The following is a 24,678-nucleotide window of genomic DNA, read 5'->3' on the forward strand; positions in this document are numbered from 1 at the left end:
AAAGTCAATCCGGACCTGCCAGCAGATTTATGTTTCTACAATGTTCTTTTAAATAAACTCTATATATTGACTTTCTGTGGGTAATAGAAGAATCTTACAAATGAAATGGAACAACATAGAGAAGATAAAGTTCAGTGTGTAGTTAAAAATGTAATGAGGGTAACACAACAGGTGAATCGGAGGTCATGGTGAATTTAATCACCAATCGTTTTTCTTTTCTTTTTTCTTTTTTTACAATGTGTATTAATCATGGATTGAGTACTTGTTTATTTCCTTCTATTTTTTATTTCCAATGACTATTTATGTTACTTAGTATGTAATACAACAAAGCATTCAAAACTCAAAAAAAAGGAAAACAGAATAAGTGCACTTCCGGAAGTGCAGCTTGGCTTCCTGAAGGACATCAGCAGCCTTAGCAGGCCTTGTTGGAGGCTTGGCAGCAATCAAAACAGGAGATCATGGATTGACACCAGAAGCCGAGGCAGCTTCTGCCAATCAGTGATGTCCCTGTTGGCAGGAGGGGGAGCAGGAGGCGGCTTGGTGCTCGGCCTCCTTCTCCCTCTCAATATGGAGAAAAAAATATTGAGGGGGCTGAAGACACCTCTGCCCCTAGTAGTTGGTGCTATGCTGTATATATATACTGTGAGATTCACTCACACAAGAGGCAGTGATGGCACCTACATGGATTAGACAAATTTATGGAGATTCTTGGCATCTAGGGCCAGATCGTCCACTATCAGTTGGTGTTTCCTTGCCCTGGCTCTTTGTGGTTCCCATTCAGCCAACACAACTCCTTCCTGGGCCAGGATCCTCTCTTCTCCTCTGCAGACAGGGACATTCGTCAACAAGAGGACAGAGGTGAACATATGTAAGCCTCACCCTGGGCAGGTGTGTCATAATTCCTATTACTTTAAAGAAAATTGTTTAAGCAAAAAACAAATGTTCCCAGAGAACTGTCTCTGTCTCCACCACCTCCCTGTTGTAGATTTTTTTTATGCTTAAACTTCTTATCTCTTCCTGATTATACTGTTAGAAAGTTTATTAATATTTATGGCCAGAATTTATAATTTAGTGTTCTGTCTTTCCTCCTGATTAATTCAAGGACACTTCATTTGTTACGACGTCTGGTTCCTGGAGCAGTCAAATAATATCTCCTGGACACCTAATTGAAACCCTGCATATTTTTCATCAAGCAGCCAATGTCAAATGCTGGTTCTTGGCTGCATGAGGTATTTCCACCCCCAAACCTCACCCACCCCCACTTCCTCGAAATTACAGATGTTGGGGCTTATTTGTGGGGATTTTAATGAATGTTGCAAGGGAAAGGCAGCAGAATTCCTAAAGCAAACCACAAAACAGCAAAAGGCTAAGCAGCTTTCCTGTTAGACAGCCTCATGACCACATGAAAACAACCCACTGTTGTGCAGCTTCACAAGGCAGAGGGAGCTGTTGAATCTCCCACCTTCAGGTCTTGCAATATTTTCAGACAGAAAGGAGGAGTATCAGGCTATTATCAACCTTCTTTTATGTGAGAAGATCCACCTTGCTTTCCCCCATAACTACCTGCCACAATAATAACAGGAGCTTCCCCTGCCGTTACAGTAAAAGCGAGGCTAATCAGTAGATTCTGTATCCACAGACACCCCTCAACCCCAGTATGTTAAGCAATATGCTTAATGTGGGGTTCTCAACCAAGGAAAACATTTCACTTGATTAACTGGCTGCTTTTTAGCCTCTGATTTTATTAATTATGCCTGCACAGAACCTCAGGACATGTGCCTTTTTGAAAGTTAAAGGAAGTATAGGTTACAATGCAATGTGACAAAGCTAACTCTCGTTCTTTGAAGGAAAGACCATTTTTAATCTTTTCCTTTGTGTTTCTGACTTCTGTTCAACCCCATGGCAAGTTCTGTTTTGTCTCCCATGCTAGTCAACATCTATTTTAATCCATTGGATGGCCTCATCTGGATATTTGAAGCATGCTACCATCAGCATGCTGATGAAAATCAACTCTTTCTCTTCATACTATCCAAATCAGAAAGGGCTGTGCAAGTGCTGGAATGATGCCTGAACACTGGGATGGGTTGGATGATGGCCAGTAAACTGAGGTTGAATTCTGATAAGACAGAGACACTGGTTCCAAGAAATAGGTGAATGTCATGTTCCACATGGGGTGCCACTCCCCCTAAAAGAACAGGTTTGTAGTCTGGGGGTGCTTCCAAGCCGTAGGTGCTCATGTGCCCTGAGTGGTTGGCTCAGCTTTGACTGGTTTGCTAGCTGCACCTGTCCTTGGAACAGGGTGACCTATCAGTCACCCAGAGCTCTTATGCGAGGGTGTGGCATAAGAAATAAAAAGATAATAGTAACACTGCCAATAACACACCAGAATTATAACAGCAATGATCAAGTGGTCCCTTAATTCACAGGCTAACTGATTAAGATTATCTGATTAAACTGCAGGAGCCAAAGTCTTAGGTGCTTAATCAAACAGATTAAAGCCTGCAGTTGCCAATTAGACCAGAAAAATATAGAAGGTTGTGTAACGTCACTGTGCTATTCTGCACAGACCCTGTGAAACAAATGGGAGCTGATTTCTCCCTCCCTCTCTCTCTCAACTTAGTTTTAAAAAAACAGAAACTATATGTGCTGACTACAGAGGTGTATACTTTTATTTATTTTTTAAAGTAACTTACTTTTGAAAGCTCACTCTCAAATTTATTTGAGAGCTGTTGGGCTAAGATCTCAAGGCTCTCCATTCTCTGCACAGGGAATGTGGTGTCTGGTAAGAAGACGGAACATCGGCAAACTTTGTGGGCATCCACAGAACCAGTCACATTAGCAAATGGCTGCAAGAAAATTGGGGTTGGGGGAAACAACATGAATGTTATACAATTATTGACACAAAAGGGTAAAAGCCTGAGAGAACAAGTGGCCTGTTTGACTTCATTGGTCATTGATAAGAAACAAAATCTATTTAGTGGGTGTCATTCCTGTTGAGCACTCCTTTTCCCTCTTCATGTTGTGTGCTCAAGCAAGTTCAAAGTAAAGAAAAGAGGCTAGATATTTACAGTACATCAGTAATTCCCCAAAGTACCGTACTCATAATTCTATAATTACCACACCACCATTGCTGTTGTTGTGATGTTGTTTGACATGAAAAAGCAAAACCTGGCCCAACTCCCTGTTCCCTCACACTGAACATGGCCTCTAGGCTCTGAGAAGCTGGTGGCAAATTCCACTCCTCACTCTCACTCCAGAAACTGGGGGATTCTTTTAAAATGAAAAATGAAAAAAAAGCATAACTGAAGGGACTGTAGTCCCTTGTCCTGCTCCCAAAACTGTCCCCTGATTTGTCAGTGCTTGGAACTGTAAATATATATTGCTTTCTCCTCCAGAACAACTGGACTCTTTGGAGCCTCCTCCACTTAAAAATGGGGACAAAAGGCCTTGTTCTGCTGCCACCAGGCCCTGGGCTGCTTTGTGCTCCTCGCCACACATAGGCCAGGCTCTGACTGTTGAGAATATTCTTGTGGGTTTTCCTATTTACCTAAAGGCAATAGCTGGCCAGAGTCTGGAAGATTCAGATTATGTCCCTCAGTGGCAGATAACTCTTAAAAGATTGTTTTAAGACGAAGAAGGAGGTAGGAAAGATACCTCCCTGCAGCCAAGGGTGATGCATTCCAAGGCATCTTGGAATGCCTTGCATGCAGTGCACTCCCACTGTGTACAAGCATCGTTAGCATCCTGCAATATGGAATACTACCTTTTGACAGGTTTTTCCCCCAAACCAGATTTGGTCTGAATTGAGAAAAAGAATAACTTAGCCGCACAACAAGCTGGTAACGTGTACACAGCAAATAACCCAAGTTGAAGTTCTGAATTGGGGAGCAAGAGAGACTGAGAAAAGACACAGAATGTCAGTGGGTTGAGGCGGAGGGGTGGTGGTTCCTGTAAATACAAACAGCATCTGGAGATGCAGAGATGCCTTGCTGGATATTTAATGTGGGACACAGGAACTTGCTTTGTTTGAGCACTAAAGCTGTCTACCTCCAGTTATGCTAACATTTATACATAAGCTCAAGTATGATCCAATATTGTAAGGTTCCAGTGATCCCTCCTTTGAATGGAAACTGAATATGGAGAAGTACCATGCCATTGGATCTTCCCATCCCTCAGTGAGATGAGGCACATGTAGGCTCCTGCAACACCTGCAGAGAGAGCAGGCAGGTTCCCTAAAAGCAAATTGTGCCTGCTCTGCTAAAGAAGAGACAAGGCAGGCATAGAACAACAACAGACAGAGAAAGTCAACAGCAGCTCTGCATTCTTCTCCAGCTTCCTCTGCCTGGTGAAACCTACAGAAGTCTCAACAGAGAAAGCCTGGCTCACCTGCAGCTACTTTTCACTCAATGACTTTTTGAAGCTAAGCCTGTGGTGGAAGGGTCATCAAGGGTCAGGGGTGGACCAGGTGCCTCTGCAACCTTGTCCAAAATTGCAGGTGCAACTCTTATGTTTCTAAACTGCTCACCCTGCGTTCTGTTTCTTGGTCACAGTTGTTTGGACTGCTGGGAACCTTCCCTGGATGAGATTAGATAGCATGAAAGAACCTAGGGTTTCTCTCCCATCCACCCCGCCTTCCTGTAAGGGTTTGCAACACATTTATTTCCAAGCAATTCAAATTTTATGGTCTTGCTTGCTATTTTTTGTGACCCAGTAGATAGTTCTTACATAATTTATATTTAGTATATATAATAATAATAATAATAATAATAATAATAATAATAATAATAATAATAATATTTTTAGTAAGAAGATTCATAAAACCTGTTCCAGACACTCCAAGTGTCTCTATTTTCCAGGGACATCCTTGATTTAGAGGAGCCATTCCCATTTCTGCTTTGATCCTGGAATGTCCTCCATTTCCTTAGGATGTCCCTATTTTCATTGGAGAAATGTTGGAGGGTATGGAGTTATCTGACCCCTGAGCCATCTGAAGGCAATCCTTTAATGTTTAATTTTTTTTTGTTTTTTGTTTTTATATAAGCTGGAAGCTGCCCAGAGTAGCTGGGGCAACCCAGTAAGATGTGTAAATAAATAGTAAAATGAGCATTATGGAATGGGACATCCCTATTTTCATCAGGGAAATGTTGAAGGACATGCTGTTCTATTGGCTATAAATTTGGTGTCACTGAAATAAAGCCTAATTCATCCCTGCCTCCCTTTCCCCTCTTCTTACTGTATTGTCTGCTCTGTGGTGAGTTCTAAATTGTAAGGCCTTTGGGGCAGGGTCCTGTCCTCCTGTATACTGTGATGGTATAATATAAACACCAACAGCAAAACAAATATAAAATAACCCCCCACCCTTTGCTTCCCTCCTGACCTCCCCTATCTTTTGGGGGATGCTTTTTGGAAAACCTACCACAGCACTTAGTTGGGAATCAGCTGCTTTTGAACACTCTCACCCAATTTAACCTGAATAATATTGTGATGATTATGCCAGAAGGAAAAGAACTACAATATATGGAGTTAATGATAAATAATCAAAAGACATCTCTTACCCCAGTTGTTGGCCTTGCTGCAGTGACATTTGCTGCAACTGCACTTTGCAGAAGAAACAGCAGCCCAGCTGCACTGATGGACTTCATCTCCCCAGCTTGGACACATCTGATGAAGCATGGAGAGGGAAGTCTCTTTATAGTGTGGTCTGGGGATTTCCCTTCAGGGGGCTTGCGCTTAGAAGGAATTTGTGCAACTGGGTGGATGACAAAATCAGAAGTGTGAGTCACAATACCACCAGCAACTGAACAAGAACATTTATTTCATTGTTTGTCCGCAATCGTTCTTGCAAAACCCCTTTTGTTACGGCCAACATCTTATCAGAGTGATTACAGAAGACAGAAATACCATTTACCATTTCCTCCTAAGGTGGGAAGTGATGACTTGGGCTAAGCTGAGCTGGGCAGTTTTCTCTATGCCTGTGGCTTAATCAAGAGCTTTCCAAACTTTTCATGTTGGTGGCACATGTTGTTTTCTGTTGCTCCAGAGAAGCGGACATGGAGCAATGGATCCAAACTACAAGAAAGAAGATTCCACCTAAACATTAGGAAGAACTTCCTGACAGTAAGAGCTGTTCGACAGTGGAATTTGCTGCCAAGGAGTGTGGTGGAGTCTCCTTCTTTGGAGGTCTTTAAGCAGAGGCTTGACAACCATATGTCAGGAGTGCTCTGATGGTGTTTCCTGCTTGGCAGGGGGTTGGACTCGATGGCCCTTGTGGTCTCTTCCAACTCTAGGATTCTATGATTCTATGATTTTAGACATGAATCATTTCGCTACACAGTAATTCAGCTTTACTAGCAAACAGGAGATTTTGGTGGACATACAGTGGACAGGCAGGGTTGATCTACAGGCCTGTGCCATTTATCAATCATGTATCCCCTTCAAGCACATTGAACCCTAATTAAACCCTAAATAGGCAATATGGATTAATCGCCTGCTCCACTGTCGAAATACAAACTCTGTCAAACAAATAATTTCATATATCACAACATCCACCCCTATTTTTGGAGAAAATGTGATGAACCAAGAGCAGCAATCAACAAAGCACACCGAGGAAGGCAGATTATGCAACTGCAAACAATTATGCTCACCTTGAATGTCCTACAAGGTAAAGGCATTCTTTGAAAGAGAAATACATCACAACTAGCAATACCTATTTTGCATGCCTGGGGGATTTCCCCTACATTCCTCTCGCCCCAGCTTAGAGATTTCCCTTCTGCCTCTACCTTTGTTTGATGAATTGTAGATTCATACCATTGTGTATGCCTATTTCTGCACACATTGTTTCATATTTGATCACAGCTGGGAGTCCAAGAATACGTCTCAGAAAGCTGGAGTGAATCTTTTTTAAATCACTGTTATATGCTTGGACCCATAGCGGGATTCCATAGAATATCTGGGATTGCACTTTTGTTTGAAATATCTGATTGGCCGCAGGAATAAATTGATTACCTTTCTGATAATAAAAACGGGCAACTGCTGATGAGGTACACTTTGCCTGTTTTATGGCATTTGTGCGATGATTTGCCCACCCTAAATTGCTCTGGAATAAGATTCCCAGATACCTATAGATTTTCACTTGTTGGATTTCTTGCCCTCTTATTTTCCATTTCTCTAATTTCCAACCATTCGAGAAGACCAAAATTTTTGTCTTCTCATAATTTATAGAGAGTTTGTTACATTCGCAGTAAAGGATCAGAGAAGATATAAGACGTTTCAGACCCAAGCTCGTTAATGATAGTAGGACAGCATCGTCTGCGTATAATAAGAGAGGAACTGGTTTCTGATTAAGTTTAGGGGCATGTGATTCTATTTTTTGGAGGTGATCTGGCAAGTCTGATAAAAATAAATTAAATAGAAAGGGAGCGAGAATACACCCTTGTTTTACCCCTTTCGAGTTTGGGATGTCTGATGAAAGGTGACCTTTGGTGTTAAGTTTGACTTGACAGGTATTGGAAGAGTATAGATTTTGTATTAGAATCAATAAGCGTTGATCAATTTTTAATTCTGCGAGTTTCCTCCACAGCTTTGGGCGGTCAATTGAGTCGAATGCACCACGAAAGTCTACAAAAGCAGCATATATCTTAGATTGCCTTTGGGATCTATATTTTTCAACCAAATGCATAAGTATAAGGCAGTGGTCTAATGTAGAGCAACCTTTGGAGAAACCTATTTGTTCTTTCCCTGGTAAATTTAGATTTTTCATCCAGGTAAGAAGTTTAGATAAAAGGTGCTTGGCGTAGATTTTCCCTATCACTGATAATAGGCTTATCGGTCTGTAATTCCTTGGTTCTTTTGGGTCACCGTTTTTAAAGATTGGGATAATTATTGATCTTAGCCATATCTCAGGTATGATCCCATATTTATCTATGAGAGTAAACAATTGAGCTAAGGGTTCTGCCCACCAATCTATATAGGTCTTGAATAATTCTATTGGTAGACCATCTGGCCCAGGAGATTTCCCCGATTTGAAATTTTTAACTATCTCTCTAATTTCCTCTTCTTCTACCCTTGGCCACTCCTGGAGTTTATTGATTTTATTCTTAGTGGTCTCATTTCCTTTGAGTTCACTGTGTAGATTGTTAAATACAGATGTGAAGTATTGGGACCATTTGGATTCTGCAATTGGTGGTAGAGTTAGTTGGTTTTCGGCTTTCAATCCTCCGTACACCAGGTTCCAGAACGCTTTGTTGTTTTTACTCTGAATTGAGTCGAGTAATTGTAGCCATTTTTGGGTTGCATATTTCTGTTTCTTTTCGGCCAGAATGTAATGGTATTGTCTTTTTTCATCAAGATAAGAGGGCTCTAGTTTAGCGCGATTATTTTTAAATGTTTGGCGCAGCTTTCTTTTTAGCTGGAAACATTCATCATCAAACCAAGGGCTAGCGCTATGTTTAAGTACCCAAACTTTAGGTGGAGTACTAAGCTCTACAAACATTTGGAAGATTTCATTATAAATTTTCGGAATATCACTGTAGGGATTAGTGGTCTTTAAGTTGGATAATACTTGTTTTCTCAGGTTGGCTGTAAGTTTTTGCCCCACTGCTGCACTCATTTCCTGGGACCATTTTAATTGGGTCATTTGTTTGTTTTGAGAAGGTTCTATGATATTGTACTTGGTTATTTTGGTTTCGTCCTTTAATTTAATAGACAGCAATAATGGCTGATGGTCGCTTTCAGTACGCGTTCCAATTTTGAGGTCCATGATTGAATTTATAATATTATAAGGGACAAGAATATAGTCGATGACACTGCATCCTCGGGGGGAGAAGTATGTAAACTCCCCGCTTCTATCGCCTTTTGTTGAACCGTTCACAATCTGCAAATTAAAGTTGTTACATAATTCAAGTAGGCGTAAGCCTTCGTTGTTTACAACCCTATCTCTGGAGAATCGTCCTATTTTCAGGGCATGTGCGATATCATTATCAGTATTCCAATTTAGTTTGCTACATAGTTGTTCATTGTTGGTTCCCACTCTGGCATTAAAATCACCTGCTATTATCAGTGAGGCATTTGGGTATTTATCGATCAAATTTTCTATATAAAAGGTTAGTTGTGACCAATTTTCACTGCTGCTGTTGTTTTTGGTTGGGGGGATATAGACATTTACAAGTAGCAAAGTATCGTCTTTTTGGGTTAAAAGTAGAGCTTGTGCAAGTGGTAAGCATTTTTCTAGCTGCTTGATTTCAAACCCTAAGTTGTCTTTGATCATGCAACAGAACCCTGCTTTCGGCCGGCCCTTCGTGTTTGTTTTCACTGCGGGTTTCGTATAGGAGGTGAATCCATTGATTTTAATATCTCTAGTTGACCATGTTTCTTGTAGAAGTATTAATTCAAAATCTTTAAGGAAGTTCATTAGGTCTGGGTCTCCGTCTTTGTTTCCCCACCCTGCAATATTCCAGGACAGCAAGCGTAGGATCCGTTTTTGAGTTGATGGCTGGTTGACAGTATTTAGTCATTCTAGTTCTGTTATTGAGTCCAGCGAGGGATTTTGTCTTGTGCAGATACAGCCATTTGTCGCTGCTTTCGGCGGGGAACATAATGGTGGGTCTTTTAGATTCTTTTTTAAAGTGCGGGAAATTAAGATTTCCTCCCTTTCTTGGTTTTCTTCCTTAACTATTCCTTGCTCCTGAGAAATTTCTGTGGTTGGTAGACTGTTGTGGACAGTAGGACTGTTTTCAGTCTCTAGTTCCATTTCTTTGGCCTCATTTGATGTTGGGCTCAGTGAATCAGGTCTGTTGGAGGTCATCTTTTGTTCGGCAATGTTAGAGTCCTTTGTAGTACTTAAATAAGGGGTACCTATTTCGTTTAGAGCTAGTATTTGATATCTCAGCCAGGAATTTGTGGTCTCATTGCTGGAGTTTTTCCTTGCCATTTCATATTCTAAAGGAGGCTGGATTTGAAGGTCTGCATCTATACATTTGAAAGTTCCATTGGTGGCTTTCTTTTTGACTATGCATTTAGGAGAGAGGGCTGGTAAGTGTAAAGTTTGATTGTGTATTGTTTCTACTGCATTTTGTTGCCCTTGTTGGTGAATTTCGGTCAATCTGGCCTGTAGTTTCGTCAATTTACTGAGTATGTTTATTTGTTCTTTGTCTGGTAGCTTGGTAAAGTTACTCAGCAGATCTACTTCTTCTGGGACTGTCCAGTCTATTGTATCAAGGGCGAGGCTGTTATTTGATGCTACAGTCGCTTGGTTTGAGAGCTTGGATTTTTCTTGTGTGATTTCCCGGGTAGCTGGCTGCGGTTTCTCCCATCTACTGGGTTCTTCCACGGGAGTAGGGCAGATGTCGGCTTCTGGTAGAATGGCCTTATTCATCTTGTTCTGTCTTTTAGATGCAATCAATGGTCTGAGTGATATATCTTCAAAGTGTCGACGCGGAATAATTCCTTTCTGGGCTAAATAAGCCTTTACCCTTAGGATTTTGGTTGGAATTCTATGACTACCAAATTTTAGTAGTACTTTTTTGGAATGTCCATCGTTAGTGAGCCTCTTGACTGCTTTTAGGTCGATGCTTCCACCCTCAAGGCCTAGGAGCAGATTTAGATGGCGTCTGGCCCAGAAGGATGACTCCCAGTAAGGTAGGGGCCCTCTATATGGAAAAATGTGGAGAACAATCTCGCATGGCCTCAGTATCAGGTTGACTGAGTGAGGGGGGCTTCCTCTGGTTTTTGGTTGGTTTAGAGGTATAAATTTGTATTTGTTCTGTTTGTCTCCAGGGCTTATTAAGGATGGCAAAAAGGGAGTAAGTTGCCTCCTTTCATCTGGGTTATCCAGCTTCTTGGAGATGTTTTGTAGTTGTTCAAAGATTTTTTGAACTGTTTGAGCAGTCATTAGGCAGCATTCCTCCAGCAGCTCCACCTTTCTATCAATTAGCACTTGTGCCTCGATTATGGGAGTAGTAGCCTTGTCCTCATTTATTCCTAGGGATATCTCTTCAACTGTCTTTCCATGTAAAGAGTTGAGGAAGGTTTTGGGAGGAGATATGTGCTGTTTTTGAGGTAGCAGGTAATTATCTAGATTACTCTGTTTAAAACCGGAGGGCTCTGCGTCAGTTTCTGTATCAGAACATCTGAGTCTTTTGGCTCTTCTCATTGCTAGATTCTTCTTAAATCAATGAGATCAGACTTCTAAACGGAGTGATAGAGTGTTAAAGTTCTCAGGTCGCAATCTCATTCAGTTTTCATTCAGTCCTGGCTGGGCTGCTGCGAGGAGTTTAAAACTGGGTCCAATTAGGGCACTCCTTTGAAGTATCCCCCCCCCTTCTTCTCAGTTTGTTAAAACAGCTGAGATGTTTGGGGGTCCACGAAATTAGAGGTGGTGGGAGAAATTTGTGGTTTTATAAATTTATAGTTTTTAGGGTCAAAAGCCCATTAGAGGTCCTTAAAGATCCTTGGGATAAGTTTGTCACAAGGAGTCAACGAGAAACTGGGAGGGAGTGCCTTAATGCCCGGGAGGGAATGTCTGAGAGCCTTCGTTAAAACTTCATTAACTTCACTAAGTCCCGGCACCGAGGAGGATAAGATAAGATGTTCAAAAGCCCAGCGAAGTAGCGAAAGGAAATAAAATCCAAAAGAAGGAGGAGAGCCGGCAACAAAGCCAAGAACAGAACAGTAGATTAAGCAGTATTTTTAAAAAGTGTGAAATTCAATTCTTAAAAAAGAAAAAAAAAATCACAATAATTCAGCTGCAACTCACCTAGATGTTAAACAGTGGTTGTCAGGGAATTGGAAATGGCCAAAGAGCGGGGGGGGGGGGGGGGAGAGGCAATTGCAGAGAGCCTAAATCGCTCATCAGCAGTTTCTCATCCAACTCAGAGGACGAAATAGGGAGGGGGGATCCAGTGCCAGGAACTAGCCACTCACAGAAGAGAGGAAGTAGGAGGCGTGCACTGAGGAAATGGTCCTGCTGGGGGAGGAGTAAAAAAAGATCGCCAGTCAATTCATCTGACTGAGCAAGAGATGGATGTGCTTTTTGAACTCTTGTAACTGCTTTGAACTTTTGGCAATAAATCTTCAGTACAGAAATTTAGCCTGGAGAAGAGGAGGTTAAGGGGTGATATGATAGCCATGTTCAAATATATAAAAGGATGTCACATAGAGGAGGGAGAAAGGTTGTTTTCTGCTGCTCCAGAGAAGCGGACACGGAGCAATGGATCCAAACTACAAGAAAGAAGATTCCACCTAAACATTAGGAAGAACTTCCTGACAGTAAGAGCTGTTCGACAGTGGAATTTGCTGCCAAGGAGTGTGGTGGAGTCTCCTACTTTGGAGGTCTTTAAGCAGAGGCTTGACAATCATATGTCAGGAGTGCTCTGATGGTGTTTCCTGCTTGGCAGGGGGTTGGACTCGATGGGCCTTGTGGTCTCTTCCAACTCTATGATTCTATGATTCTATGATTCTATGATTCTACTTCTGCTTCATTGACTATGCAAAAGCCTTTGACTGTGTCGACCACAGGAAACTATGGCAAGTTCTTAAATAAATGGGAGTGCCTGATCACCTCATCTGTCTCCTGAGAAATCTCTATGTGGGACAAGAAGCTACAGTTAGAACTGGATATGGAACAACTGTTTGGTTCAAAATTGGGAAAGGAGTATGACAAGACTGTATATTGTCTCCCTGCTTATTTAACTTAGATGCAGAATTCATCATGCGAAAGGCTGGACTGGATGAATCCCAACAACCTCAGATATGCAGATGACACAACTTTGATGGCATAAAGTGAGGAGGAATTAAAGAACCTCTTAATGAGTGTGAAAGAGGAGAGCGCAAAATATGGTCTGATGCTCAACATCAAAAAAAAAAAGATCATAGCCACTGGGCCCATCACGTCCTGGCAAATAGAAGGGGAAGAAATGGAGGCAGTGAGAGATTTTACTGTCTTGGGCTCCATGATCACTGCAGATGGTGGCAGCAGTCACGAAATTAAAAGACGCCTGCTTCTTGGGAGAAAAGCAATGACAAACCTAGACAGCATCTTAAAAAGGGGAGACATCACCTTGCCAACAAAGGTCCGTATAGTTAAAGCTATGGTTTTCCCAGTAGTGATGTATGGAAGTGAGAGCTGGACCATAAAGAAGGCTTATCGCTGAAGAATTGATGCTTTTGAATTATGGTGCTGGAGGAGACTCTTGAGAGTCCCATGGACTGCAAGAAGATCAAACCTCTCCATTCTTAAGGAAATCAGCCCTGAGTGCTCACTGGAAGGACAGATCCTGAAGCTGATGCTCCAATACTTTGGCCACCTCATGAGAAGAGAAGACTCCCTGGAAAAGACCCTGATGTTGGGAAAGATTGAGGGCACAAGGAGAAGGGGACGACAGAGGACGAGATGGTTGGGCAGTGTTCTCGAAGCCACAAACATGAGTCTGACCAAACTGCGGGAGGCAGTGGAAGACAGGAGTGCCTGGCGTGCTCCGGTCCAGGGGGTCATGAAGAGTCAGACACGACTAAACGACTAAACAACAACAATCCTGAAGTCCATTTCTGCTCTCTTTCTGAGAGTTTTATTTGGTTTCTCTTAAATGAGCAATATAAAAAAGTTATTCAGCAAAGGTGAATCTTAAGGCAGACTATAACACATAAACTCCAACAGGTACATTTCTCTGAGAAGAGAGATTCAAACAGTTCCCACAGTTACAGAACTTACTATTTCCCAACATGTCACATAGCTTGCACGATTGTTCTTTACTTTATACAGGCTGTTTACTTTCTTCCTTTGTACTTCAGTATGTACGCAATGAACTGACATATTTTGAAATATGTGCTATGGTGCCATTCACTAAGACATCTGGTGGGAGATCAGCAGGAAGTTACAGAATATTCACTGACTGGAAACGATGCCATGTAACCAACCCAAACCTTTACAGGTGCAAACGGTATTGAAAGTGGAATCACATAGGACTGCCACAACAGTATCACGAGTACAAATCATTGTGGCTGTTCAATAAAAAGGATGTTTGGAGGGACCCAAATGTTCTCATTTATTTTTAATCCACTTTCATTGTGCTGTGGCCTCTCTAGACAGCAATAATGTGGTAGCATCACAGAACAAACTAAAGCAGAATAAATCCACTACTAATGCACTATCAAGAACATGCATTATCAAGAATGCACACATCTCCTCCCAGCCAATTGAATACATTTATCATGACTGTAACCCAGTTTACTCAAACCCCCCCCCCCGATAGAGCTAATGTGTGGAGCAGAACCCTGCCTCCTTGCTCCATCCCAGACATTTGCGCGTTGAGTGCAAATGTTTGCATAGGGGCATGGCCACATAAGCTGCTGCTCACATGTAGGCATGCAGTCAACATAGAGACATCAAGGGCAGGGGCAGCACAGTGCGCAATGCCAGGGGCATAGCTGTAAAGTGGGTGTCAGCTCCACTCAGTTCCACAAGTTAGACCTTTGTTTGGAGGGAATAAATGGATAGATGTCATAACTACCGTATTTTTCCCTCTATAACACGCAGATTTTTTCTCCTAAAAAGTAAGGGGAAATGTCTGTGCGTGTTATTGAGCGAATGTGTGGTCCCTGGAGCCGACAGGCGCGAGTGAAGGCAAAAATCAGGCAAATATCAATCGTCCGGAGAAGGGAAGCCTTAAAAAGAGGAAGCTGCTGCTTTCCTGCATTCTGCCTCAGGGTCTTACTGCCCACCCGCTTCTGTTTGTTACTGTGTTTGCTCAAACGGAACAAAGAGCAGAGAAAACCCCTCCCCTCCAGGCAAGCAGAGGGGAAAGCAGAGCGTCCTTCCTTCTAATTCCTCTCGTGCTCCGGTGCTGCAACATGCAGGTGGGGGAGAGAGAGAGAGAGCTGGCTGGCTTGGGTGGGTGCATGGGGGAACTTTTGCCTTCCTTTCCTCCCTCCGGTAAAACCCCTCTCCTGCATTCTTAGCCAGCTGCTTCTCCGCACACCCCTCTCGGTGCTCCTTGTCCCTTCTACGTTTTTCCTTCCCTCCCCACTTAAAACGTGGTTACAAAGCACGGATCCACATGGATCCTCAGGATCTTTGCATTGGGTCACCCCAAATTCACCATCAGATCACATAGCAATGATCTGATGCAAAAACAGGGCTGCAATGGTCAAAAACGTGGTTACAAAGCACGGATTCAGATCACATAGCAATGATCTGATGCAAAAACAGGGCTGCAATGGAGCAAAAGCGTGGTTACAAAGCACGGATCCACATGGATCCTCAGGATCTTTGCATAGGGTCACCCCAAATTCACCATCAGATCACATAGCATGTCCATGGCTACAGCCTGCACCAAAAAAATCACGCACCCACTGTTGCCTGGGGCTGCAATGGTGCAAAAACGTGGTTACAAAGCATGGATCCACATGGATTCTCAGGATCTTTGCATTGGGCTACCCCAAACTCACCGTCAAATCACATATCTGTGGCCACAGCATGAAGCACAAAAATGATACATCCACTGTTTCATTCAGATTTTTTTTTCTTGTTTTCCTCCTCTAAAAACTATGTGCGTGTTATGGTCAGGTGCGTGTTATCGAGCGAAAAATACGGTAACCACACTAGACAACTATTCCAAAGACATTCTGACCAAGAAAGATCTGAAGCCACCTGGAACTGGTGGCACCCAGCAACAACCAGGCCCAGGCAGAGGTGGGCAATATCGGCCACTTCAGATTCCCAAGGGGGCCTTGGTCAGCATATTCACAATCGCAGGAGATGCACGGGGGTGAACGCGGAGGCGCAAAGGACGCCTAAATGGTTTAGCAATGATAACATAAACCACAATAAGGCAAAGTTGCTTGATTTTTCCTGTGTTATTCAAGAATTTGCAGAAAAGAAAGCTAGGAAAGCATTTTTAAATGTAAATACCTAAAATAATCCTTTTCCCTGTGTATTTTTAAAAAGAACTATTGTATATCTATATTTTCCATTTTGTCTTTATATTCAGATACGTTTCAAGCCCTGAAATAAAATTACCGGTATTTGTCAGCATAACTTTGTGAAAATTATTTATATACTTACTTATTTATAAGACTTCAGTTATCCCCAGGGTAAAAAAGGGGGGGCACATTATCTACCTGGCCCGGGCCTCTGCCTGGCTCTGCAAGACCCTAGGAACAACCCAAAGCAATGGCCAAGGACCCAGGACCCTCGGGCAGGCCCATGCAAAGGATAGGGAGCTGGGTACACTTGCCCCAGACCTTGGAGGACTAAGCTGGCCATGGGGCTCACCCAGGGACCAGCTGCTTTTGTGTTTGAGCTTATAACTTTATTTTAACAAGACTCCTGTCCTGGGCCTCAGACAAGTTCTGCATGGGCCTGCCCTTGGGGGAGATGGCTGGGGTCCTACCATCCAGAAAGAAAGCTCAGCCTCTGTTTCTCTCTGCCACCACCAATTAGAAAGTAGACAAAAACTGCACACAGTTTTTAATTCAAAAACTGACTGATGGAAAGAATAAAGAGGGTTTTGGTTTGGTTTGGTTTGGTTTGGCTTTGTGCAAAGTTCTTAAGTGGCTAAAATTCCCCTTGGCCTCAACCTTCGCTGTGACACCCCGGGCTGCTACTTATTATTGACCCACACTTGCCATGTGGGAAGCTAGATAGTGTCGTGGGCAATCCTTAAAGAAAGAGTTCAAGCAAAGCATTTACTTGGCAGCCCAGTTCTCCAGATAAGAATAATTTTCTTTCGCTGGATGTTAGGTTTCACTGGGACTTCAATGAGTGATCAAAGTCTCTAATAAAATAATTGTCAACTGTTCATAGGAAATTGAATAAAGCTTGGTTTCTTTTCAATCAGTAAGTCAATCGAACATACGGAATGCTTTCATATATTATTTTCTTATTTTAGCAGATTTATACCCACCTTTCTATGCAAAAGTGTCAGAGATAGCAAATTCCTAACAATAAATAATAAACAACATCTATCTATCTATCATCTATCTATCTATCTATCTATCTATCTATCTATCTATCTATCTATCATCTATCTATCTATCTATCTATCTATCTATCATCTATCATCATCTATCTATCATCATCTATGATCTATCTATCTATCTATCTATCTATCATCATCATCATCATCATCTACCTATCTATCATCTATCTAATCATCTATGTACACACACACACACACTTAAGAAGTCCTTTAAAATAACACAGAATTCCAGAACAACCCCAATAAATCAGCCCAATAAAAATACCAATGCCTTCTGGAAAATAGATGTGTCTTTAAAAACCCAAATAAAAGTAATTAGAGAGAGTGTCAAACAGATATACCCAAGGCATGGCATTCCATATAATTAGTACCGTATTTTTTGCCCTATAGGACGCACCGGCCCATAGGACGCACCTAATTTTTTTTTTGGGGGGGGGGGGGAAATAAAGTGAAAGAAATTATTTTTCCCAGAAAGTAAGACCCCGAGGTGGTTATCACCAGTGGAGGCCAAGGCTCGGAAAAAACCCAATATGGAGGCCGGCTGGCCGAAATATTGGGAAATTGTAGAAAAAATTGGAGATAATTGGAAACTGCAGAGCTATGAAAAACTAAAGAATAAGGTGCAGGACTGGTTCCATTATGCCCAAATTCATGAGGTTTTTAAGTTGGACAAAAAAAACAGGATTCCAGGTGGAAAAATCGAAACTAGAGACAGAACTGTTAGAACCAAAGACTAAGTTATTATCAAGAATGTATAACTTGCTGCTTAAATGGAATACTCAGGATGAAACAGTTAAATCAGCCATGATAAAATGGGCTCAAGACATTGGGCACAACATCATGTTTGAAGACTGGGGAAGGTTATGGACCACCGGTATGAAATTTACGGCATGTAATGCCCTGAAAGAAAACATTATGAAAATGATATACAGGTGGTACATGACCCCAGTCAAGCTTGCTAAGATATATCATCTGTCCGATAACAAATGTTGGAAATGTAAGGAGGCTGAAGGGACTTTCTTTCACCTTTGGTGGACCTGTCCAAGAGTGAAGGCCTTCTGGGAAATGATCTACAATGAGTTAAAAAAGGTGTTTAAGTACACCTTTCCTAAGAAACCGGAGGCCTTCCTCTTGGGCATTGTCGGCCAAAAGGTGTTAAAGAAGGATAGAACGTTTTTTATGTATGCAACTACAGCAGCAAGAATTCTTATAGCCAAATATTGGAAGACGCAAGATTTGCCCACACTGGAAGAGTGGCAAACGCAATTGATGGACTATATGGAATTGGCCGAGATGACTGCCAGAATCCGAGATTTGGGAGAAGAAACAATTGAGGAGGACTGGAAAAAATTTAAGGACTATTTGCAAAAATTTTACAAGCTATATGAACTATAAAAATTCGCATGATTTGGAAAGGTTAGCTCCAGCGATGAGAGCTGATGATATATGAAATTAGGTAATACCAATGAAAGGATTAAATGTTTGAATGTCTAAAATGATATTATATTTGTTTTTAAAGTAAATGGATAATAAGTAATTTAAACTCAAAATGCAATGATTTGAAAGTATAAAAGAAACACATGAAACAAGGTTACAATTTGCTGATAATTTTATTGTTAAGAATGCATTGTGTGGGAGATGTGGGGAAGTCCGATAGATGACTGAAATAAGCTTTGAAACGATTCATCTTTTTTCTTTTATTTTCTTGCTGTTCTTGTTTTTTTGTATATCTGACTGGTTATCTTTATCTGGAAAAAATGCAATAAAAATCTTATTAAAAAAAAAAAGAAATTATTTTTCCCCCAGGCGCGGGGCTGGGGCGGGGGAAGCCCGAGCTGCGCTGGGCCTCCCCGCTGTCCCCCGAGCTTGCGGGGCTGGCGGCAGGGAGAAGCACACTTCTCCCCGCCGCCAGCCTCCAAACCAGGTTGGGGGACAGTGGGATGCCGGCGTTCCGCCTCCCCGCTGTCCCCCGAGCTTGTGGGGCTGGTGGTGCGGCTCTCCAGGCTTCAGCAAAAGCCTGCATTCGCCCCATAGGACGCACACACATTTCCCCTTCATTTTTGGAGGGGGAAAAGTGCGTCCTATAGGGAAAAAAATACGGTAATAGTAATTTATTATTTGTACCCCGCTGTCAGGGAAGTGCCAATGGCTAGAGAGCCGAGGGGGGAGACTAGCACTTATAGAGAGCCGAAAGAGCTTATCAGCAGTTTCTCATCTGAACCGGAAGAAGAGACAGGGAGGGGGGATTCAGAGCCCGGAACTAGCTATTCATTGAAGTAAGAGGCGGGTCTTTCGACGATTGGCCTGCTGGGGGAGGAGGAGTAAGAAAAGGCCATTCGAGGCATCTGAGTGAGACAGGCAAAGACATGCCTTTGGAGCTCTTGGAACCGTTTGAACTTTGTAAATAAATCTTAAAGACAGAAACTGGCTGCGAGCCTGGAGTTTTAGCTATGCTAAAACCCCTTACACCCGCCCATCTGGCTGGGTTTCCCCAGCCACTCTGGGCGGCTTCCAACAAAGATTAAAAATACATTCAATATAACTGCCACCACCGAGAAGGCTCTCTCTCATGTTGCTGCCATAAGGTCCTCTGATATTGGTGGGATAGACACAAGGTCTTTCTCCACTGATCTTATAGGATGTGCACAGCCTTAAAAGTATCCAGGCCATAAAGTGTAGTAGCAATGCATGTCAAGCAGTGAGTTCACATGGTGAAGTTGACATATGCTGTTGTGAGTGTAGTTGCAGTTAATTTGGGCAGAATTCAAAACATGCTGAAACCAACAAGTGATTGTTTTGGTACACATGCCCAAAGTTTTATGTGGGTAAGGGGGGCGGCCTAAGTGGCTTTTAAAGTAAAAAAAAAAGCACTAATTGCAATACCTAATTTGGGCTGCAATACCAGCCCAAATTAAGTTATTTGATTATCTACCCCTTCGTATGAGTTAATCAGATCCTCCTGTCCATCCCAACCCCAAATACATCCAGTTTTGCAAGCTTGGAGCCATTTTTTTACCAGTTTACATTCTCATTCTCATCTCAACAAATGAAACAGTGATAGAAAAGCACAGCTGTATTATGCCATTAATTCCATATTGTTTCGCCTGTCATCTAATGTCAGAGAGAAATGTAATCCTTAATGTTTCCATATTTATAGATTAGAGACAGTGGCTGTTTCAAATCATTGTTTTATATTCATCTCTACTTCTTCTTCTGGGGAAGCCCAGCCAGATGGGCGGGGTATAAATAATAAATTATTATTATTATATTCTTTCCTTTTCATCAATTTGAAAACAAAATTAAAATTCATGACAATAACGTGTGATTTTGCTGGTGAGCAAGAAGCTTGAAAAGAAAGAGGTCTTTATATTCTGAATTCAAATTGCCCATGCATACTTAAATATGTAACTTGACCTGCAAGTTGCAAGAGTGGCTGAGGAAACCCAGTCAGATGGGTGGGGTATAAATAATCAATAAATTATTATTATTATTATTATTATTATTATTATTATTATTATTATTATTACTACTACTACTACTTCCAATAAGAAAAGACTTAATCATTTGAGCTAACTCAATTAAAGGCTTGATCCAGCCCAAAATAAGCACCTTTTAAGCACCCTTTCCTCTAATGGATAATCAAGCACATCCTTTATTCCGTGTCATTAAAATAAATAAAATTAAAATTCCTTAAATTTGGCTGCATCATACCCTAAATTGCAAGAAGAGCCCTCAGGCACACAAGCTGGGCAAGCAGGTTATAGACATTTCTGTTAATTACAAGGAAACACATCTTTTCAAGTCTTGAGGTAATACTGGGCAATTTTGAATGTTGTCATCTAGTGAACAACATATGCAGACCTGAAAGTAAAGTCACCCAATCAGGTGGGGCATATTTGCATATGATTCAGGAAGCTGAAGGAAAACAGGGCGATCTGCGAAGGCCTGATTGGTGCAGTCGTCATCACTTTGTTTTATCTGCCCAGGAAAGAGAGGGATATATTCCTCAACTAATCCAAATGCTAAATCTGCTCTGTCACACAGAGGTAATTTTGTTATACGGGGAGGATATGCATTTGCTTTTAAAAGAGGGAAATTTATCAGGAATAGCACCCTAGTTTGCCACTATTGAGACAGTTGTATTTCCAGTGTTGTAGCAATTCATTGGTGCCAAAATGTGGAGATTATGCTTGAGATGCATACATGGTATCTTTCTCTGCCCCCCCCCCCCGAAAAAGAGGTGCTGGAACTGTCCACAAACACCTCCCTTGTTCTCTTATAATGCTAATGGTGCCCCCCTGAGAGGTACCAGAACTGAGTTCCAGCTGAAAAAAGCCCTGTCTGGAACACCTTTCAGATGGTCGCCAATACCATTATAAGAGAACAAGGGAGGTGTTCATGGACAGTTCCGACACCTCTTTTTCTGAGAAAATAGCACTGCTTATACAGCTCTACTTACCTCAGTGATAGCCCTCACATCCCTTCTACTAAAATAAAATACTGCTGTGCTTACAGGCTTTCCCTATCTTGAAGTACTTTCTCTCTTCTCTCTTCTTCTTTTTCAGTGTGGCCTGGACAAGCGCCAAGTGGAACATATTGACACTTAACAATATACTGTTAAATCATGTAGTCATTGTAGTGCCTGTTTTTAATATGAAGGTTAAGCACCAGATACCAGCTTGCTCAGGGTCTTAGTGAGGGCAGCTGGCCAGGCAGTGACAGCATTGTACCTTCTGAGTCATTCTTACTATAGCCTAACACACAAAAACACATTCAGCTGCTGGATTCATGGTAAGAAAGGAGACAAACGGAGAGATGTGACAGAAACAATGGGCACATTTTTGCAGAATTTTGGAATAGACCCAGGCTACCTGATAAATGCCAATGTTGAATTCCAGCAACAATATCCTTAAATATCCATAGGCATTCCCACTTGCCCCAGTGTCATTTCAAAGGGTGGTGTCAGGGGTTCAGGAGCAGAGGCACAGGAAAGGGAGGAAACAGAGAGCGAGGGGGAGGAATCCGAAGGAAATATGAGCGATGACAGCGGCCCGAGATCTCTGAGTCTTTCCAGTGAATCGGAAGATTCACACAAAGGGGTGCCAGTGGTCAGAGCAAGGGGGGCGCCCAGGGGAACACCCCAGGAAGAAGGGACCAGAGGGGACTCAGAGAGCAGCAGTTGGAAATCGGGACCAGCTTCCCCGCACTCTGGGGGGAGGGGTCCCAGGTATCGGGATCTGGCGGCTTGCCGCAAGCGGGAGGGCATGAGTCAGGAGTGGCCACACGTCCATCGGGGAGCGAGGAAACGGTCAAGAGGAAGGTTGAAGGCTGGGCGCGCGCGCCAAGTTCAAATGCACAGGAAGGCGGCACAGTAAGCAGCCCGGATAGGGAGCCAGGTCCTAAAGCCCGCCGCAAGGAGGGAGAAGAGTCCGGGGGGTCCGCGTCAGAAGAGTCCAGGAAGGAAGAGACCACGGGGGGTAGAGGGACCCAGAGGAGGAAGGAAAGACGGAAGAGGTGGAGTAAGACTAGAGTATTAAGTTGGTGTACAGGAGGCGGAGACTCAGACGGAGCTTCGCCGGTCTAGCTTCTAAGACGTAGAGCTGCGCGCTGCGGCTTGAAAATGGAAACTGTAACTCAATAAAGACTTTTGTACAGTACTGCCGGCTAGCGTGGTCCTCTGTGAGCTGGGACCTGGAAGCGGCTCTGACAGTAAGCTCCGTCTCCCTTTTGCACCAAAAGCCTCGCAGCGTGAGTGGGCGCAGCGAGGGGTGAAGATTGGTGCTTCGCGAGCTCACGAAAGTCGGACGAGATGAATACTGAACAGCAGATAGCAGCCCTGCAAAATGCAGTGACACAACTAAACGCCGAGATACTCGCATCCAGGAAGAGGGAGGAGGAAGCAGCTGCCGCCTACAAGGATCTCCAAGTCAGGTTGGAAGTGCTTACAAAGCAGGGGCAACCGGGACCCAAATCGGAGGGAATTGGGCTGGGGAGAAGAGGAGGCAGCCTTGTATCTCATTTCGATGGGAATTTACAGCAGTACCCCAACTTCCGAGCAGATGTGCAGTTTGCTCTGCAACTGCTGGACAAAGACTTTAGAGATGAGCAAGAGAAGGTGGGGTTTATTTTATCCCATTTGCATGGAGACGCTAAAGCGTGGCTGCGCAATCTGTGGAGAGATAAGGATCCGGCGCTCCGAAGTGCGGATGCCTTCATTAAAGCGATGGATTCGTGTTTTTTATCAAATATAGACGTTGATATCGCCAGAAAAGAGATACATGGGCTGAAACAAGGGAGGGCCAGTGTGAGGCAGTATCATTCCCGCTTTTTTGCACTGGTCAGTGCCCTGGAATGGGACAAAGATTCAGCTCCAGTCAGAGACCTTTTCTGGGAAGGATTGAACAGTGCGGTAAAAGATGAAATTGCGAGGGGGGAGAGACCCCGGAGCACTCAGGAGATCGTTCAGAGGGCGCTGACGATTGGGGTGCGTCTAGAAGAACGTCCATGGAGCAGAGACGAAGGGCGTGGAGGACGCGAGTCGGCAAGAGCGCCTTCCTTCTTTCCCAGGGATGCAGCGCGTGCGCACTCCACGCCTCCGCCAGGAGGAGGAGGGGAACCTATGGAGGTTGGAGGTGCCAGGGCTCAGTCAGCAACCAGAGCCCTAGCACCGGCAGCAGTCAAAGCGAAGCCTCCTAGAGGGAACAGGAAGTGCTACCTCTGTGACAGTCCTCAGCACATGGCGAAAGAGTGTCCCCAGAGGATCCACAAGCACACTGCAGCCTCCGCGACGGTAACAGAAGCAACTCAGCAGAGAGAACCACAGCAGGGAAACGACGGAGTCTGGCTGGAAGCAGAGGCACTGGGGCCCAGCCAGACGAGTCAGTGAAGCAGTCCCCAGAGATTTTGCAGCCCACAGACCCCCTCCCGCCCAAACCAGTGGTGCAGCTCACCGCATCGCTCCAGCTACCCAATGGACTTACAATGGAAGTGCCGATTACCATTGACTCTGGTAGCAACGCGGACTTTATAGGACAGGATTTCATCGAGCAGCACAATATAACACTGCTGCCAGCCACGCTGCCCCTGAAGGTTGTCACGGTGGATGGCAGGGAATTGCTAGGGGGGCAGGTGGTGAAGCAAACGCCACCGATGGTGATGCAAATTGGAAATCACAGGGAAGTCATCAGCTTTAATGTCACACAACTGTCGGACACGCCTGTAGTATTGGGCATGAGTTGGCTGGACAGGCACAGTCCAACGTTGGCTTGGTACCAGCGGCAACTAACTTTCGGCTCCTCTTACTGTGCAGAACACTGCATCCTGCCCAGACCGGAGGGGGAAGAAGAGGACACACAGCTGCGATTGGGCACGCTGCAAGCAGTGCCCCACAAGTACGCAGAATTTTTGGAGGTTTTCTGCGAGAAGGAGGCAGACAAGCTACCTCCCCACAGGCCCTATGACTGCAAGATTGACCTCCTGCCAGGGGCGACGCTGCTGACAGGGAAACTGTATTCCATGTCTGAAGATGAGCTACAGGAACTCAGGGAGTTCATAGATCATAATTTGGAGCACGGGTTCATCCGGGAGTCCAAGGCAGTGGGGGGCAGTCCCGTATTCTTTGTGAAGAAAAAGGACACGCCCCAAAAAAGACTTTTGGTGGACTATAGAATTTTGAACTCGAAAACCAAGCCCACGGTGTTCCCCA

The 24,678-nt window shown here is 43.4% G+C and overlaps 1 protein-coding gene across 1 annotated transcript in view; it reads right to left on the reverse strand.

Moving 5' to 3' along the window:
* The window catches only part of OLFM4 (olfactomedin 4), a 55,756-nt gene that overhangs the window by 26,953 nt on the left and 4,125 nt on the right, over positions 1-24,678 (reverse strand). The window contains exons 2-3 of the mRNA XM_081206001.1: positions 5,556-5,749; positions 2,694-2,846 (exon numbers count right to left, since the gene is read on the reverse strand). Coding sequence (XP_081062127.1) covers positions 2,694-2,846; positions 5,556-5,749 — 347 coding nt within the window. The remainder of the gene's footprint in view (positions 1-2,693; positions 2,847-5,555; positions 5,750-24,678) is intronic.

This window comes from Podarcis bocagei, assembly GCF_964188305.1.
Source record: "Podarcis bocagei genome assembly, chromosome: 8".
Lineage (NCBI taxonomy): Eukaryota > Metazoa > Chordata > Lepidosauria > Squamata > Lacertidae > Podarcis > Podarcis bocagei.